General features: G+C 50.4%; 1 protein-coding gene across 3 annotated transcripts in view; it reads right to left on the bottom strand.

Annotated features, from left to right (window-relative positions):
- Nucleotides 1-3,783: 3,783 nt before the first annotated feature.
- ABCC6 (ATP binding cassette subfamily C member 6) overlaps nucleotides 3,784-17,327 on the bottom strand; it is a 76,784-nt gene continuing 63,240 nt past the window's right edge. For all 3 annotated transcript variants that reach the window (XM_033235624.1, XM_033235625.1, XM_033235623.1), the window contains exons 25-31: nucleotides 15,843-15,969; nucleotides 13,807-13,908; nucleotides 11,536-11,682; nucleotides 8,701-8,859; nucleotides 8,456-8,622; nucleotides 4,776-4,970; nucleotides 3,784-4,455 (exon numbers count right to left, since the gene is read on the bottom strand). In XM_033235624.1, the coding sequence (XP_033091515.1) occupies nucleotides 4,347-4,455; nucleotides 4,776-4,970; nucleotides 8,456-8,622; nucleotides 8,701-8,859; nucleotides 11,536-11,682; nucleotides 13,807-13,908; nucleotides 15,843-15,969 (1,006 nt within the window). In that variant the 3' untranslated portion in view covers nucleotides 3,784-4,346. The remainder of the gene's footprint in view (nucleotides 4,456-4,775; nucleotides 4,971-8,455; nucleotides 8,623-8,700; nucleotides 8,860-11,535; nucleotides 11,683-13,806; nucleotides 13,909-15,842; nucleotides 15,970-17,327) is intronic.

Raw genomic sequence — 17,327 nt, 5'->3', positions numbered from 1 at the left:
GGTGTACAAAGATGCTCAGAGAAGAGCTGGCGCGGTGGTGACCATTCGAATGAGTAGTGTTGTCTGGGTGCAGTGACTCACCCCATTGAAACTGTTGGCTTGCGGTAGGGACTGCAGAGTATGAAGTTGCCTAGTGAAAAGCCAGTAAGGTCATAACCATTAGAGTAGTTAGTATCGGCCGGGCATGGTAGCTCACGCCGGAATGAAGTCATTGGCTTGCACTAGGAACCACGGAGTGTGAAGGTGCCCAGTGAAAACCTGGTGACGTGGTGACTATTAGAATTAGCAGTATTGGCCAGATGCGGTGGCTCATGCCTGTAATCCCAGCACTTTGAGAGGTTGAGTTCAAAACCAACCTGCCTGAGACCAAGAGCTCAAAACCAGCCTGGGCAACCTAGTGGAACTCCGTGTATATAAAAACTGTTTTTGTTAAATTAGAAGTAGTTGAGGCTGGGCGCAGTGGCTCACACCTGTAATCCCAGCACTTTGGGAGGCTGAGGCGGGTGGATTGCCTGAGGTCAGTAGTTCAAGGCCAGCCTGAACAACATGGTGAAACCCCGTCTCTACTAAAAACACAAAAATTAGTTGGGCATGGTAGCACATCCTGTAGTCCCAGCTACTGGCGAGGCTGACAGGAGAATTGCTTAAACCTGGGAGGTAAAGGTTGCAGTGAGCTGAAATCATGCCAGTGCACTCCAGCCTGGATGACAGAGCGAGCTGAAGCTCCATTTCAAAAAAGTAGTTGGATCCATCGGCGGGAATCTTAATACAGATGTGAGATATGTTTAGATCTCAAAGCCTGACCCTAAGTATTGAAGTCCCAGGTCAGATCCTAAGCAGTCCCCGAGAGCTCCACCTGGTATGCACCTGTGCCTGTGTCTTAGGGTGGGGCAGCTGGGTGCTCGGGTGGAATCCGGGGCTGGGTACAAGTTTAATCCCCTTGATGAAGAGGAGGCAGAGGGAGGCATAACTCCTCATCCAGGTGAGTGGAAGTACTGTGGAAGGAAGCTCTGTTTTGTACCTACTACGTGCTGGCCGTGGGCTCACTATAGAACTCTCCACATTGGAAAGGGTCCCGCAGGCCAGAGAGGTGTAAGGAGGGGGCTGGTGCTTCCCAGTGTTGAACTGTTCATCTGTCCTCACACCCGCTGTCAGATCCTACAGCAAATTTGTTTGATTTTCTGCCAAACACCCAGAATCTATCCACTCCCCATCCTCCCATTGCCACCCCGCTGGTCCCAGCCACCCCACTTACTCCCTGCATCCCTACAACAGCTTCCACAGTGGTCTCCAGGCTTTTGCCCCCAGCCACACACACACACACACCACACACACACACACACACACACACACACAATCACAGTGTCCTCAACCCAGTGGCTATAGTGACCTTATGAAAACATGCATTGGCTGGGCGTGGTGACTCACGCCTGTAATCCCAGCACTTTGGGAGGCCGAGGCGGGCGGATCACCTGAGGTCAGGAGTTCGAGACCAGCCTGGCCAACAGTGAAATCCTGTCTCTACTAAAAATACAAAAATTAGCCAGGCGTGGTGGCAAGTGCCTGTAATTCCAGCTACTTGGGAGGCTGAGGCACAAGAATTGCTTGAACTGGGAGGTGGAGGTTACAGTGAGTCAAGATCGTGCCCCTGCACTCCAGTCTGGGAGACAGAGTGAGTGAAACACTGTCTAAAAAAAAAAATTTTTTTTTTTTTTTTTTTTTTAAGAAAAAGAGGCAAGGTAGCCTGATGGTGAGGACATGGGCTCTGAAGCCAGACTGCTTGGGCAGAGACACCATTTGTTCTGTCTGTTTTCTCATCTGTCAGAAGGGTCTGATGGTAGTACCTTCCTCATCCAAGTGTTCAGTAAGGGGCCCAGTGAGGCGGCTTCCTCCTGTGGTCCACTGAATGAGTGTGTGGCTGGGGGGCATTTAGAGCAGTGTCAGGTACACGTAGTTACATGTTTGCAGTGGCGAGGTGGACAGTGGTGAGTTTTAAAGAGTCTGCCGGGCGCAGGCACTGACCAGAGAGGAGGTCTGCAGCCTTGCTGGATGGAATTTGTGTTCCACCCACCAGCCAGGCCCTGCTGGCAGGAGCCCATGACGGGTATTAATGGCCCGGGCATCCCTGCTGGCGCGTCTCCAGGCTGCCATGGTATGGGCGCAACAGCAGCCTCATCAGCAGGCTGGCAGGTGCTGGTTCCCACGTGCCGGCCGCCTGTGGCCCCCCCTCTGCTCCCTGGCACGCAGCCTAGGAAAGAGGATCTGGTGACTCTGGGTCATCCCAGGCTGAGTTTGCCAAATGTCCACGTGACAGCCCCTGCCTGGGGTCACTATGCAAGGCAGTCAGGTGGCTCAGCTCCAGGCAGAGAAAAGATGGGCTGCATCTGCCCTTCCATTCTCTAAAGGACAAAGATGCCCTGTGCAGTGACTTTGGTATTAGACCCAGAAGTAGATCCCCACTCTGTCCTTACTGGGTCACCTTGGCAAGTCATGTCAACTCCTTGAGCCTCAGTTTCCTCACCTGTGAAATGGAGCTAGACATAGGTAGTGGGTCCACAGCTTTGCAGGCATGACTAGGGGCAGGTGAAGACTGCAGACTCCCTGCCTCACATTGAAGGTGGTAGAAGCTGCAATTAGATCTAGATTTAGTTTACTCCAGGCCAAAAGGGGCATCACAAAACCCTCTGTCAGGATGGGCATCAGAAAGTCCCATGACCTGATAGGCGGAGCTGGCCCTATGTCCTTAAGAAAATGTGGAGTCCTTGCCCCGTCACCCTTGACACCGGCAAAGCCACTGCCCAAGTATCTGTGGATGATGGATGGCAGCGGGGCAGGTTAGACCGGGGATTTTCAACCAAGTGGGTCTTTTTGTTTGGGGTTTTTACAGACAGTCTCTCTCTGTCACCCAGGCTGGAGTGCAGTGGTGTGATCTCGGCTCATTGCAACCTTCTCTGCCTGGGTTCAGGCGATTCTCCTGCCTCAGCCTCCGGAATAGTTGGGATTATAGGCGCCCACCACCATGCCCGGCTAATTTTTGTATGTTTGGTAGAACCAGGGTTTCACCATATTGGCCAGGCTGGTTTGGAACTCCTGACCTCAAGTGATTCACCTGCCTCGGCCTCCCAAAGCGCTGGGATTACAGACATGAGCCACCGCGCCCGGCCCAACCAGGTGGTTTTGACCCCTCGGGGGACGTATGGCAGTGTCTGAAGATACTTTGTCACAAGTCTGGTGGTGGTAGAGGGAGGATGTTATTGGCATCTAGTGAAGAAGAGGCCAGGGCCGCTGCTGAGTGTCCTATGATGTGCAGGACATGTCCCCACAGCACAGAACTGTCTAGCCCCACATGTCAGTAAGGTTCAGAAAGCCTGGGGGATTGCCTTCTCTGCTTCCACGAACAAATATCCGTGTATTATGTTATCCTTGCTGCTGAGACTCCCTGGCGAGCGTGAAGTTAGGATCAAGGGAGGTGTCTGATGTCTCACACTGCCCTTCCCAGCGATCTATGTGTGGCCTTAAGCTTAGCTACTTTAGACTTAGTTCCTCTTTTCTGGTGCCTGAAGCTGGTTTGGTGAGTCCAGCATTAATATTCTGACGACTGTCAGAAACAGGTGTGAGGAGGCTGGGCATGGTGGCTCACGCCTGTAATCCCAGCACTTTGGGAGGCCGAGGTGTGATCAGAAAATGGCGGTGGCTATTCCGTATCCTCACCATAGTGTGGATTCACGAGCCTGCATGTGTGATAAAACTGCACGGGACAAAATAAACACACACACACACAAGTACAAGTAAAACGGGAAATGGAGCAAGATTGTTGCGTCAATGTCAATACCCTGCCGTGATGCTCTATACTAGAGTTTTGTAAGATGTTACCATTGGGAGAGATGGGGTAGCGAGCACACGAGTCTATGTTATTGTTTCTTTAACTGCATGTGAGTCTGGGATTATCCCAAAATAAAAGTGCTAATTTCTAAAAAGTACACACAGCATGGCAGTCCCCCGTCCCAGGGATTCTGATTTAAGGGTCTAGCGGGGAGCCTGGGCATGTGCTTGAGTCCCCGACGTGAGTCCAGGGTACAGCGGGGCTGAGAGTCACTGTTGACATGGGCTGCAGGATGGACAGGGCGAGATGGGCCCTGCCCGGGCAGACCTGTGTGTTGCTGGGTCCTTCCGGCTCTGATGCTCTGTGATAATCCGCCACTTTCTCTGCCATTTTCCTCCCAGAGAGCAAACACAGGTCTAGACTGAACGTCGTGTGGAGCTATCAATGACTCCGGGTCACTTCCATCTCCAGCACTGCAGGCTCTGCCGGCTGGCCCGACGGGGGTACAGGTGAGGGTCTTGGCTCAGACCAGGCCTGACTCCTGGGCTAGCCTGTAAAACAGGCCCTTCTGGGCCAGCAGCTGGGCCGGGCTGCCGCTCTCTGCCACCTGCCCCTTGTCCATGACCAGAACCCTGTGGGGGAGAGGGAGACAAAGAGGCTCTTTGGACACCAGCCCAGGCTCTCGGCAGCTGTGAGAGCCCAGTGTGTTTGCACTGAGGTTTTCTCCATAGAAGTCCTGCTTTCCGTGCAGCAACCTGGCCCTCGCAGCTGGGTTGGAGGCGTGTGCTGGGCGCATGTCCTTGGGCAGCCTTCCTGCTTGGCATGTGTTCCCAGGCATCCCTCCCACTCTGGCCCCACTCAGGTCCCTTCCAGCTCTAACCGGGGCTGCCTCCGCTCACTTCCCCCACCGCGGCAGTGCTGCTGTGAGGGCCGGCCGGGGCGGGGGCCTTACCGGGCACAGTCCATCACGGAGCGCAGGCGGTGCGCGATCAGCAGCACGGTGCACTGTGCAAACCAGCTCCCAAGCATGGCCTGCATCTGCAGCTCCGTGCCCGGGTCCACGGCAGCCGTAGCCTCGTCCAGGATGAGGATCTGGGTCTTCCGGAGAAGAGCACGTGCCAGACACAGGAGCTGTTTCTGGCCCACGCTGGAAATGATTGGGACAATGAGGTGGGATGTGCGTTTGCGGGCATGTGTGGGTGTGCCCAGAAACAGGTCCCTGAAACAGTGCAGGAGCGAGGTGGCTGTGTTCAGGCTTCCCCACACATGAGCTCTGCGGCCTCTTCCTGCCGTCTTTGAGCAGGCTGACTGTAGGCAGCTCATTCAAACCCTTTCTGCCTCAGATTCCCACCTGTGAAATGGCTATTTTCTTTTTTCTGTTTATGGCTATGTCTTCTTTTCTTTTCTTTTCTTTTCTTTTTTTTTTTTGAGATGAAGTCTTGCTCTGTCACCCAGGCTGGCGTTTAACGGCATGATCTCAGCTCACTGCAACCTCCGCCTCCCGGTTCAAGCGATTTTTCTGCCTCAGCCTCCCAAGTAGCTGGAATTACAGCCATGCGCCACCATACCCGGCTAATTTTTTGTATTTTTTAAGTAGAGATGGGGTTTCACCATGTTGGTCTGGCTGGTCTCAAACTCCTGACCTCAGGTGATCCACCCACTTCGGTCTCCCAAAGTGCTGGGATTACAGGCGTGAGCCACTGCGCCCTAGTAGTTCTATTTCTAGTTTTTTGAGAAATCCTCGTGCTATTTTCCATAGTGACGGTACTAATTTACATTTCCTTCATCAGCGAAAGCACTGCTTTGACTTCAGTCATGCCCTTGCAAACAAACCTACAATGACTCCCCACTGCTTCAAGAATGAAATGTACAGTCTTCCCAAGACATTCAAGGCCGGTGTTGAGTGCGCCTGAAATCTAGAGTGTACAACACCCGGGTGGGATTCCAGGCATGATCCACCACGCCTGGCCTGTGTTTGGCTATTTCTAGTTCTATGTCTTTACCTTGTGCCAAACACATAAGTGCTTGTGTATATATTGACTCAATCCTCATAATGTCCACAAAGCAGATATTATTGTTCTCCTCTTTTGAGAGAGGAGGACACAGATACACAGAAGCTCAGTGGCTTGACCAAGGTCTCAAGGCGGGTCTCCGGGTGGGTCCATAATTTGAACCCAAGTCCTCTGACCGCAGAGTCTGTGCTCCTAATGGGTCCGTCCTCATTGAATTGTGAAGACACGGCACATAAAAGTGTGTGGGGTTGTCACAGAGTAAGCCCTTGGCACGAAGTAGAACCGTCTAATTACAGGTGGAGAAGTTGAGATTCCAGGTCGTGAGGCCAGTGAGCCCCTGACTCAGGTGGGAAGGGGTCCCTGGGGCCCCAGCATGTCTGTCTTGCACCGTAAGCCCTTCCATGAACCAGCATCCCTTTAGATGATTAGAACCTACTATGGTCATGCAGGCATTAAGAGTGCCTGGGTTTTGTCCCGACCTCACTACTTACAAGCTGTGTGACCCCAGGCAAGCCCCAGGCCTCCAATTCCAACTCTGTGAAATGATGTTTTCAGGACTGTGACTCAGGACTAAAATGAGTATGTACTGTTTCCTCTATGCCTGCCACTGTTTCAACAACTTTGTGCATATAATTCAATCCTTGCAAGGTAGGTAGGTGCTATTACTCCCACTTTACGGATGAGGAAACTGAGGCACAGGAGATAAGTTGCCCAAGATCCTACAGCTGGGGGTCCTGCATTTGAGCCCAGGCAGTCTGTCACCTGTGTATACTCTCACCCACCAAGGAATGCTGCTTCTCTAGTGCTTGAAATTATTTGCTACCACAAGCACTTCTGACACCCTTAGGGTCAGAGGGGTTTATAAACCCAGAACACCTTGGTTTGGTTTTGTTTTTCGGGGGGGGGTTTGAGACAGAGTCTTGCCCTGTCACCCAAGCTGGACTTCGGTAGCACCATCTCAGCTCACTGCAACTTCTGCCTCCCCGGTTCAAGTAATTCTCAGTGTCTCAGCCTCCCGAGTACCTGGGATTACAGGCATGTACCGCCACACCTGGCTAATTTTTGTATTTTTAGTAGAAACAGGGCTTCACCATATTGGTCAGGCTGGTCTCGAACTCCTGACCTCAGGTGACCCACCCGCCTCGGCTTCCCATAGTGCTGGGATTCACCGTGCCCGGCCACCTTGTTTTTTTAAAAGGCATATACCTGTACACCTATGTTCATAGTGGCATTGTTCAAAATGGCTAAGAGGTGGAAACAGCCTGGATATCTACTGGCAGATAAATGGATAAGCAAAATGTGGTCTATCCATGGAGTGGAAAGTTATTCAGTCTTAAAAAGGTAGAGAATCTGACACATGCTACAATGCGGATGACCCTTGAGGACATCATACTATGTGAAATAAGCCAGTCACAAAAGGACAGATACTGTGATTCTGCTTCTATGTAGGGTCTAGAGTAGTCACACTCATAGAGACAGAAAGGAGAATGCTGGTGACCAGCGGCTAGGGGAGGGGGACAAGGAGGGTTAGGGTTGCATGGGAACAGAGTTTTAGAGTTGTTACGTAACAGTGTGAACGTATCTAACACTATAGAAACTATGCACTGAAAAATGGGTGAGATGGGCCTGGCGTGGCAGCCTGTAATCCCAGCACTTTCGGAGGCCTATGCAAGTTCAGGTGTAGCCTGGGCAACATGGTGAAACCCTGTCTCTACAAAAAATAAAAAGATTAGCTGGCCGTGGCGGCTCACACCTATAATCCCAGCTACTCGGGAGGCTGAGGTGGGAGGAACGCTTGAGCCTGGGAGGTGGAGGTTGCAGTGAGCTGAGACCTCACCACTGCACTCCAGCCTGAATGACAGAGCCAGACCCTGTCTCCAAAAAAAAAAAAAAAAAAAAAAAAAAAGTTTGAGATAGTAATTTTGTGTGTATTTTTCCACACAACTTTTTGTTGTTGTTGAGATGGAGCCCAGGCTGGAGTGCAGAGGCGCAATATCGGCTCACTGCAACCTTCGCCTCCCTGGCTCAAGCTTTCCTCCCACCTCAGCCTCCCAAGTAACTAGGACTACAGGCACGTGCCACCATACCCGGCTAATACTGTTTTCCATAGAGATAAGCTCTTGCTATGTTGCCCAGACTAGTCTCAAACTCCTGGACTTAAGCAGTCCTCCTCCCTCAGCCTCCCAAAGTGCTGGGATTACAGGCGTGAGTCACTGCATCCAGCCCACACTTGACATTTACCAAAAAAAAAAAAAAAAAAAAAAAAAATTCCTGTGTTACTTATAGCCCCAGTGAGTGGTGGGGTGACCACCCAATATCAAACAATATTTTCATAGCAAAATAAATACTGAGCAAGAGTAATAAAGGCTATCAGTAGCCCTGTGTCAGTTGAGGTTGGGTTTTGCCACCAAATAAATATAGAAGGCTAATTTAATTTAGCGGGGGAAATCTTAGTATTCAGAGACTGTGTCAGAGCTTGGAATTGCACATAACAGACATGTGGTTATTAATATAATTGATAATCCTACTGGGGAAGGCATTTCCTGAGGGCACTTGGGGAGGGCATGGCCATCCCCTCCTCTCCCGCCTGCAGGTCCCGGCCACAGTGGGAAGACCATACCTCAGGTCCTCGCCTCGGTCGGCACACTTGTACTGCAGCTGGCCGGGCAGGCTGGCCACCAAGGCTTTGAGCTGCACAGTCTCCAGGGCTGCCCAGATAGCCTCGTCTGAGTGCTCCTGCAGCAGGTCAAGGTTCATCCGTAGAGAGCCAGGGAACAGGATGGGGTCCTGGTGGGGAGGGGCGGTGGGTCAGAGCAGGGCCCCACCATGCCTCCCACTTTTGCCCACCCCCTCCACCATCCTCACCTGGGGGATGATGCTGATCCTGGAGCGCAGTGTGTGCAGCCCCACGTGGGCAATGGGGACCCCGTCGATCCAGATCCCGCCCTCAGCTGCCTCCTGGAGCCGCAGCAGCCCACTGGCCAGGGAGGACTTCCCGGCCCCTGTCCTGCCAACGATGCCCACCTGCCCAGGGTTGGGAGGAAAGGCCTGCTCTGACCAGAGGGCTCCTGGGCATTTTTTGGGGAGATGTTTCCACTGTACCCGAGATCTGTCTGTCCATCCCTCATTGTGTAAAGGTCCACCTTCCATCTCTCTATCTTTTCATCTGTCTACCTTTCTATATATCCACCCACAGTCCATCCAGTTTTCCATCTGCGTTATTCTCTATCTTCCCCTTACCTTGACGTCTCTCTCCCATCTTTCTCCCCACCCTTCCTTTAGTTCCTCCATCTTTCCTCATCCTTCTTTTTACACCTCTCCATCATCTCTTGTCCATTCTTCCACTGCATCCCGTCCATCTGTCTGTCCATCCATCCATCCATCTCTTATCCTTTTTTCCACCCCATTCCCCTGTTGACCTACCCATCCATCCACCCATCCATCCATCCATCCATCCATCATCCCGCCTCAATCCCATCCCTCCATCTCTCATTCTTCCATTCCATTCATCCATCCATTCATCTGTCTATCCATCTCTCATTTCTTCTTCCCTATTCATCCATCAATTCACTAATCCTTTCATTCATTTATTTTTTCTCCCATCCATCCATCCAGTCCCTCCTTCCCTCATCCATCCCTCCATTCATCCTCCATCCTATTCGTGTGTTCATTCTCTTATCCATCTCCCATTCTGTTATCCACCCTCCATTCTTCTCTCTCTTGCTACTGTTGCATCCTCAGTGTCTGACACATGCTGTGGGTTCAACATGATTTGTTTAATTCATGACTGAAACACGTGGGTCACCTCACTGTATGCCAGGCATATGTTTAGGCACTGGAAGTATAGAAATTAAAGAGTCCTTGCTCCCGTGTGCCCACCATCTGGTCTAGGAAACAGTGCAGTTGAGTAAATGTAATACAGTGTGATGAACAATACTATTTGTTTTATTTATTTACTTATTTTTGAGATAGAGTCTTGCTCTATCACCCAGGCTAGAGTTCAGTGGCGCGATTTCGATTCACTGCAACCTCCACCTCCCAGGGTCAAGCAGTTGTCCTGCTTCAGCCTCCCAAGTAGCTGGGACTACAGGTGCCTTTTTGTATTTTTAGTAGAGACAGTGTTTACACCATGTTGGCCAGGCTGGTCTCAAACTCCTGGCCTCAAGTGATCCACCCACCTTGGCCTCCCAAAGTTCTGGGATTGCAGGTATAAACCATGGCACCCAACCAACAATGTTGTTTGTTATCAGCTCTGGACCTCTGGCAATTCAGGGAAGCAAGGTGGTGCTGCTCATGCTGCCTGGGATTTGATAGAGGTAATAAGAGAAGACCTCATGGAGGAAGGGATACTTGCATGGAAGCCTGAAGGATGAATAGGAGTTCAAGGAAGAGGAACACTCCAGGTGAACCACACTAAGTGGGTTTCCAGAACTGGAAGCTCATGGAACTCACAGCACCATGTGTCCCCCTGGACAAGAGGCAGCTGCTCCACAATGTTGGCTAAGCCCTGGCAGAGCAATGAGTGATGGGGGGGTGATGGGCAGGGCCTGGGGTGGGCAGAGCCTTGAATGCCAAGCTCAGGAATTCAGACTTTACCCCAAGGGAAGCTGGAACTAGTAGAAGGTTTTGAGCAGGGGAATGACATGCAGTGTCATTCATGCTGATAAAGGTCAGGATGGCTGGGCGTGGTGGTTCATGCCTGTAGTCTCAGCACTTTGGAAGGCTGAGGGGAGTGATTGAGGTCAGGAGTTTGAGACCAGCCTGGCCAACATGGTGAAACTAAAAATACAAAAATACTAAATATTTAAATAATGTCTCTACTAAAAATACAAAAATTAGCCAGGTATAGTGGTGCACACCTGTAATCCTAGCTACTCAGGAGCCTGAGGCAGGAGAATCACTTAAATCTGGGAGGCGGAGGTTGCAGTGAGCTAACTGCACTCCAGCCTGGGCAACAGAGTGAGACTGTCTCAAAAAAAAAAAAAAAATTTATATCTCTCTCTCTCTCACAGGAGAGCAGATTGGAGCTGGTGAGACAGGATCCACTGTTTATTAGGGGACAAGGAGGGGACAGGGAGGAAGCCTCTGTAGGTTCAGAGAGAGGGAGGAAAGGGATCAGTGAAGGGGCTTGATGAGGCATCTGTAAAATGGGATAGTATTAGCACCTCCCTTATGGGGTTGTTGTGAGAGTGAAAATGCAAATAGTAAAAGCATTAGTAAACATTTCTGGAGCACTTTGCATGAGCTAAGCATGTTCTATGTGTTAAACTTCACAACAACTCAAAGATCAATATTACCAGTCCCAATTTACAGATGGGAAAACTGAGACTGAGCTATGAAGTGCTTTTCCCAACGTCTCCCACCCCAAAGCAAATACCCCATGTGTGCAAACTGGAGAATGTACTTGGAGCATTTAACACACTGCCCAGCACATATTAGGAGCTGGGTTAACATTAAAGGAAGAAGGAAGTCAGGGAGTTGCTTCCTCATCTGGGGACACCAAGGTGGATGAGGCAGTCACCAGACGGAAGCAGGTTTGGGGAAGGCGAGGAGTTCATTTTAGGGGGTAATGGGTCTGAAAGCTAGGGGACCTGAGGTGGGGACATTGTGAAGGTAGCTGGTGTCCAGGGTTTAGGGCCTTGCTCCTGGAGTCCTTTGGCCTGAACTCCATGAAGAGGACATTGTGAGAGAACCACTCACCTTCTCTCCCGCGTGGATCTTGAAGGACACGCCCTGCACAGCCAGCGGGAGCTCAGGTCGGTATCTCAGCCCAAAGTCCCGGAACTCAATCTGCCCGCCGTGAGGCCAGGGGGGCTGAGCTGCACATGTGGGCAGCCTCCAGGGAGCCTGGAGCAGGAGGGGAAACTGAGTCAGAGGAGCCTTCCTCTAAGACTTTGCACAAGATGGCCCACCTTTCTCAGCTTCAGTTTTCTCTTCTGCGAAATGGACATATTTATTGCAATTTTACAGGGTTGTTATGGGAATCCAGCAAGAGAGGGTATGGACTATGTCAATGCTAAAAACAGATGGTGGTGGCTACTTTTAGTCTATGTTATTGCTATTGTTAGCCACTGTTTATTATAAAATCATCTATTTTTCTATAGTGGGAGCAGACATTTCTCTCTGTCTTTGCGAAAGGACATGGCGGTGCAGTAGGAAGACCAATGCTGCCTTTTGCTATTCCTGTCACCTTGAACAGATCATTCTACCCTCTTGAGTCTTGGTTTTCCAATCTGGGAAATAGGGTTAATAAGAGCAGTGAACATGTATTGAGTGTTGGCAATGGACCAGAGACTCTACTAAATCATTTATTTGCAGGATCTCATTTGATCCTCCCAGTAAACTCAATGCTGTTATGTTACTGTTACTGCTATACTGCTGTTCTCATCCTTTCTTCCACCCCATCCCATCCATCCATTCATCCATCCATCTCTTATCCTTTTTCCACCCCATCCCACCCATCCATCCATCTGTTCATCTGTCTGTCCGTCCATCTCCAATCCCATCCCTCCATCTCTCATTCTTCCACCCCATTCCATCCATCGATCCATCGATCCATCCATCCATCCATCCATCCATCCATCCATCATCCATCCATCTATCCATCCATCCATCCGTCCATCTGTCTGTCTGTCCATCTCCAATCCCATCCCTCCATCTCTCATTCTTCCACCCCATTCCATCCATCCATGCGTCCACCCATCCATCCATTCATCTATCCATCCATCCATCCATCCATCCATCCACCCACCCACCCACCCATCCGTCCATCCGTCCATCCATCCATCCATCCACCCATCCATCCATTCATCCATCTATCCATCCATTCATCTATCCATCCATCCGTCCATCTGTCTGTCTGTCCATCTCCAATCCCATCCCTCCATCTCTCATTCTTCCACCCCATTCTATCCATCCATCCGTCCACCCATCCATCCATTCATCATCCAACCATCCATCCATTCATCCATCCATCCATCCATCCATTCATCTATCCATCCATCCATCCATCCATCCATTCATCTATCCATCCATCCATCCATCCATCCATCCATCTCTCATCATTTCTTCTACCCTATTCATCAATCAGTTCTTCCCTATTCTATTACTGTAATGTTACTGTTATGTTGCTATCACACTATATCATGTTGCTGTTTTGTTACCGTTGCATTTCTGTGTTGCTGTTCTGTCCTTACAATGCTACTATAATGTTGCTGTTTTGTTACTGTCACATTGCCACGTTGCTATTCTGTTACTATAATTTCGGTTATTTTGCTGGAATGTTGCCATCATGTTACTATAATGTTGCTGTTTTGTTAGTTACATTGCCATGTTTCTATTCCATTACTATATTAAAACCATGTTGCTGGGATGTTGCTGTCCTGTTATGATGTTGCTGTTGTGTTTCTACTACCTTGTCATGTTGCTTTTCTGTTTCTATCATGTTACTAAAATGTTGCTATTATGTTACTATTACATTGTTATGTTGTGGTTGTATTGCCGGAATGTTACCATCGTGTTGCTATCATGTCTCTGTTATATTACTATTACACTGCTATGTTGCTATTCTGGTACTGCAATGTTGTGGTTATGTTGCTGTTACATTACTATTACATTGCTGTTGTGTTACTGTCATGTTCTGGAATATTGCCATTGTGTTACTATCCTGTTGCAGCTATGCTGCTGTTGCAGTGCTGTTCCTCATGGTCCCCTGCCACTCCCATAGGTGACCTGCTCTCCTCAGGCTCAGAGGCAAAGGAACCAAGATTTGGCCTGGCTCCAGACCTTATGCTCCTAACCATTGCTGCCACCGAGTCTGTGACTCTGACCTGTAGAGGTAGGGGTTGAGTCAGGGGAGAAGAGGATACAAACTCCAAAGCCTGTAGCAGATGTCAACAGGGACCCATTGCCGCCCCCCACCACCAACAATATGTCCCTGCTGGGAACCCCTCCCCACCTCCCGCCCATCACCTCCTTGGGCGTCCAGGCATAGTCCTGCATCCGCTCCACTGACACGATGCTGTTCTCTAGGTCTGTCCAGTTGCGAACAACCCACTGCAGCGTCTGGGTCACCTGGTGCAAGAAAGCATCTCTGGCTGGGTTTGGCAAGGCCACTTGAGGGCTTGCAACAGCCCCGCTGGTTTCCCAACCTTTGCTGCGAGGCCAGACACGGGAGTAAATAAGGGAGGCAGGAATGGGGCAGTCTGAGGACCTGGGCCCAGGGGACTGGGATTTGGATGCAACCAGCAGGTCCCTCCCTTCCTTCAGTAGAACCAGAGCATGCAAAGCAAAGAGCAGCCCTCAGACATCAGCCTGTACAAACTGGCTTGATGCAGGTGAGACAGGATCAGAGACGGTGTGTGGCCCTCCCAAGGACATCCAGCAGGACCCAGGCCCGCTGATTCCTTTCTGACAGCTTCCCCACAGCAACCGGTGGCCACCAAGTTCCCATGACACTTGGAACCACTCCAAGCTCCTCCCTATGAACCATGACCGGCTCTAGTCCTGCCATCCCATCCCCAACCTTGTCTCCCAGCATCCCTGCCTTCACCCACCCTCTCTGGCCACACCCGCCTTCCTGCTGTTCCTGTAACACACCAGGGATGAACCTTCAACTCCCAGGCCTCACTTCCTCCTAAGTCACCTCCTCAGAGAGGCTTTCCTGGATGCAGGAGGAAAATGCCTCCACCGCCACCCAACATGCTCCGGCCTCTTGCTTCATCCTGAAGCTTAGAAGCCTTGACTGTAAAATGAGGATAATAACAGTGCCACTCTGGTGGGGTTGTGGGCAGTATTGAGTGAGTTAATATTTATAAAGTTCTCATGCACAGTGGCTCATGCCTCTAATCCCAGCTTTTTTGAAGGCGAAGGTGGGAAGATTGTTTGAACCCAGGAGTTGGAGGCTGCAGTGGGCTGTGATCACACCACTGCACTCCAGTCTGGGTCAAGGAGTGAGACCTTGTCTCAAAACAGCTGGGCATGGTGGCTCACACCTATAATCTCAGCATTTTGGCAGGCTGAGGCAGGTAGACCACTTGAACCTAGAGTTTGAGACCAGGTTGGGCAACATGGCGAAACTGTTTCCACCAAAAAAAAAAAAAAAAAAGAAATTAGCCAGGCATGGTGGTGCACGCCTATAGGCCCAGCTAATTGGGAAAGTGAGGTGGGAGAATCCTTTGAGCCTGGAGATGGAGGCTGAAGTGAGTCAAGATCATGCCACTGCACTCAAGCCTGGGTAACAAAATGAGATCCTGTCTCAAAACAGCAGCAACAACAAACCAAAATGAACAAAAATGTATAGAGCCCTTAGAATAATGCCTCCTCCATAACAAATGCTTATGAATGTGTATATATATATATATTTTTCATAGATATCATGAACTGACATTACATACTGTTATTAATAGTTAACAAAAAGTGGCCAGGTGTGGTGGCTCATGCCTGTAATCCCAGCACTTTGGGAGGCTAAGGTGGGTGGATCAGTTGAGCTCAGGAGTTGGAGACCAGCCTGGCCAACATGGCAAAACCCCGTCTCTACTAAAAATATTAAAAATTAGCCAGGAATAGTGGCTCACACCTGTAATTCCAGCAACTTGGGAGGTTGAGACATAAGAACTGCCTGAACCCAGGAGGCAGAGGTTGCAGTGAGCTGAGATTGCACCACTGCACTCCAGCCAGAGTAAAAGAGAGACTCTGTCTTCAAAACAAAACAAAAGTTAACAATGCACTAGAAATGTCCTCCACAGGATATGCTTTGTCTCAACTAGTCTTTATAACATCAGAAGTGATGGGATTACTGGCCTATTTTTCCAAGGAGCACGCTGAGACTCCACGAGGAAAGACTCTTGCCCAGGGTTGCAAGTTCACTTCAGCTGAGTCCCTCGGTGGAGGGACTCCAGACACCTTGGTGGTTTGGACACAGGGTCTTCGAAGGTCCTACTAGCAGGGGTCTGATGGTCTCTGCCTCTGTCTGTCCCTCAAGCCCAGTTTGGGGGTATGGGGAGTACCTGGAGGGCAGCAGAGACAGAGAAGCCCACGAGGCCGGCGCTGAGGTGGGCTTTGCTCAGCACAGCACACGTGGCGGCTGCAAACACCAGGCCATTCCCCAGGAGCTCCACATTGGCCGCAAGCCACCTGCAAAGGGAGGCGACAGCAGGGTGAGTGGGGACTCTCATCTGCAGGGAGATGCTTCTCTGGGCACAAGGACTGGTCATCACCCCCACTTCGTACCCACAGGGGTCCCAGCAGTGGGCTCCACATGCAAGGCCCCACGCAGGCTCAGGGAGTAGAGGACGATGACACTGTCCTGTCTCAACTGAGCCCAGCTTAGGGTCTGGGGTACAATTGGTGTCCCGTAGAGCTTCCCTGTGTGGCTGCTTTTCTGTCCCTGGAATTTGCCAAGCCATGTCCATCTGCCATTCCCCTGCCCTGACCCATGGCCTCCATGGTTTGGCTCTGTGTCCCCACCCACATCTCATCTCGAATTGTAATCCCCACGTGTGGAGGGAGGGATCTGGTGGGAGGTGACTGGATCACGGGGGCAGTTTTCCCCATGTTGTTCTCTTGATAGTGAGTTCTCACGAGATCATATGGCATAAAAGGGGGCGGCAGTTCCCGCCTCACACTCTCTCTCTCCTGCTGCCATGTAAGATGTGCCTTGCTTCCCTTTCCACCATGATTGTAAGTTTCCTGAGGCCTCCCGAGCTACGGGAAACTGTGAGTCAATGAAACCCTCCTTTCCTTATAAATTACCCAGTCTCAGGTAGTTCTTTATAGCAGTGTGAAGACGGACTAATACACAGCCCCAGGTGGCTGGGGACCTGAGATGAAAGGAAAAAGGACTTCACATGTATTGAGCGCCTAGTTTGTACTTAACCCTCTCCACGCTCTGGTACCACAATGCTTGTTCAAATCCTGGCTCTGCCAGCATCAGCTGGGTGAACTTGAACAAGTTTCCAAACCTCTCTGTGCCTAGGATTTATCATCTATAAAACAGTTTCTGCCTGCCAAAGCTGTTAGCAGAATTAAATAAATTAATCTACATAGATTGCTCAGAACAGTGCCAGGCATGCAATAAGCACATTGCAAGTCGTACCTATGAGTGTATTTAGTCCTCATATCCACTACATGAGCATGATCCCAGTTTGACAAATGAAGCTCAGAGAGGTTATGTAACTCGCCTGAAATCAACCAGCTGGTAAGTGGCAGAGCTGGGATTTGAATCTGTCTATTTGTGCTTAAAGCTTATGTTCTTGTTCTTGCTTAGTACCTAAAGATGGCTGAGGATCCTTACATGGCTGCTTTATCACCAAGGCAAAAGAGGCTGATCCAGTTGCCTGGCAACAGAAGCTTCTTCCTGTACCCCCTGCCCACCTGCTGTTGAGAATCTCTCGGCCATGTTCCATCTGCCCACAGTGAGAACCGATAGACTGCCTGTGGGATCTAGCCTCAACTATGTCCCTGACTCTCTGGGTGACCTCTCTAGCCATACA

The sequence above is a fragment of the Trachypithecus francoisi genome, unplaced genomic scaffold (genome assembly GCF_009764315.1).
Source record: "Trachypithecus francoisi isolate TF-2019V2 unplaced genomic scaffold, Tfra_2.0 Lachesis_group15, whole genome shotgun sequence".
NCBI lineage: Eukaryota > Metazoa > Chordata > Mammalia > Primates > Cercopithecidae > Trachypithecus > Trachypithecus francoisi.
This window is presented reverse-complemented; position numbering and strand designations above follow the sequence as displayed.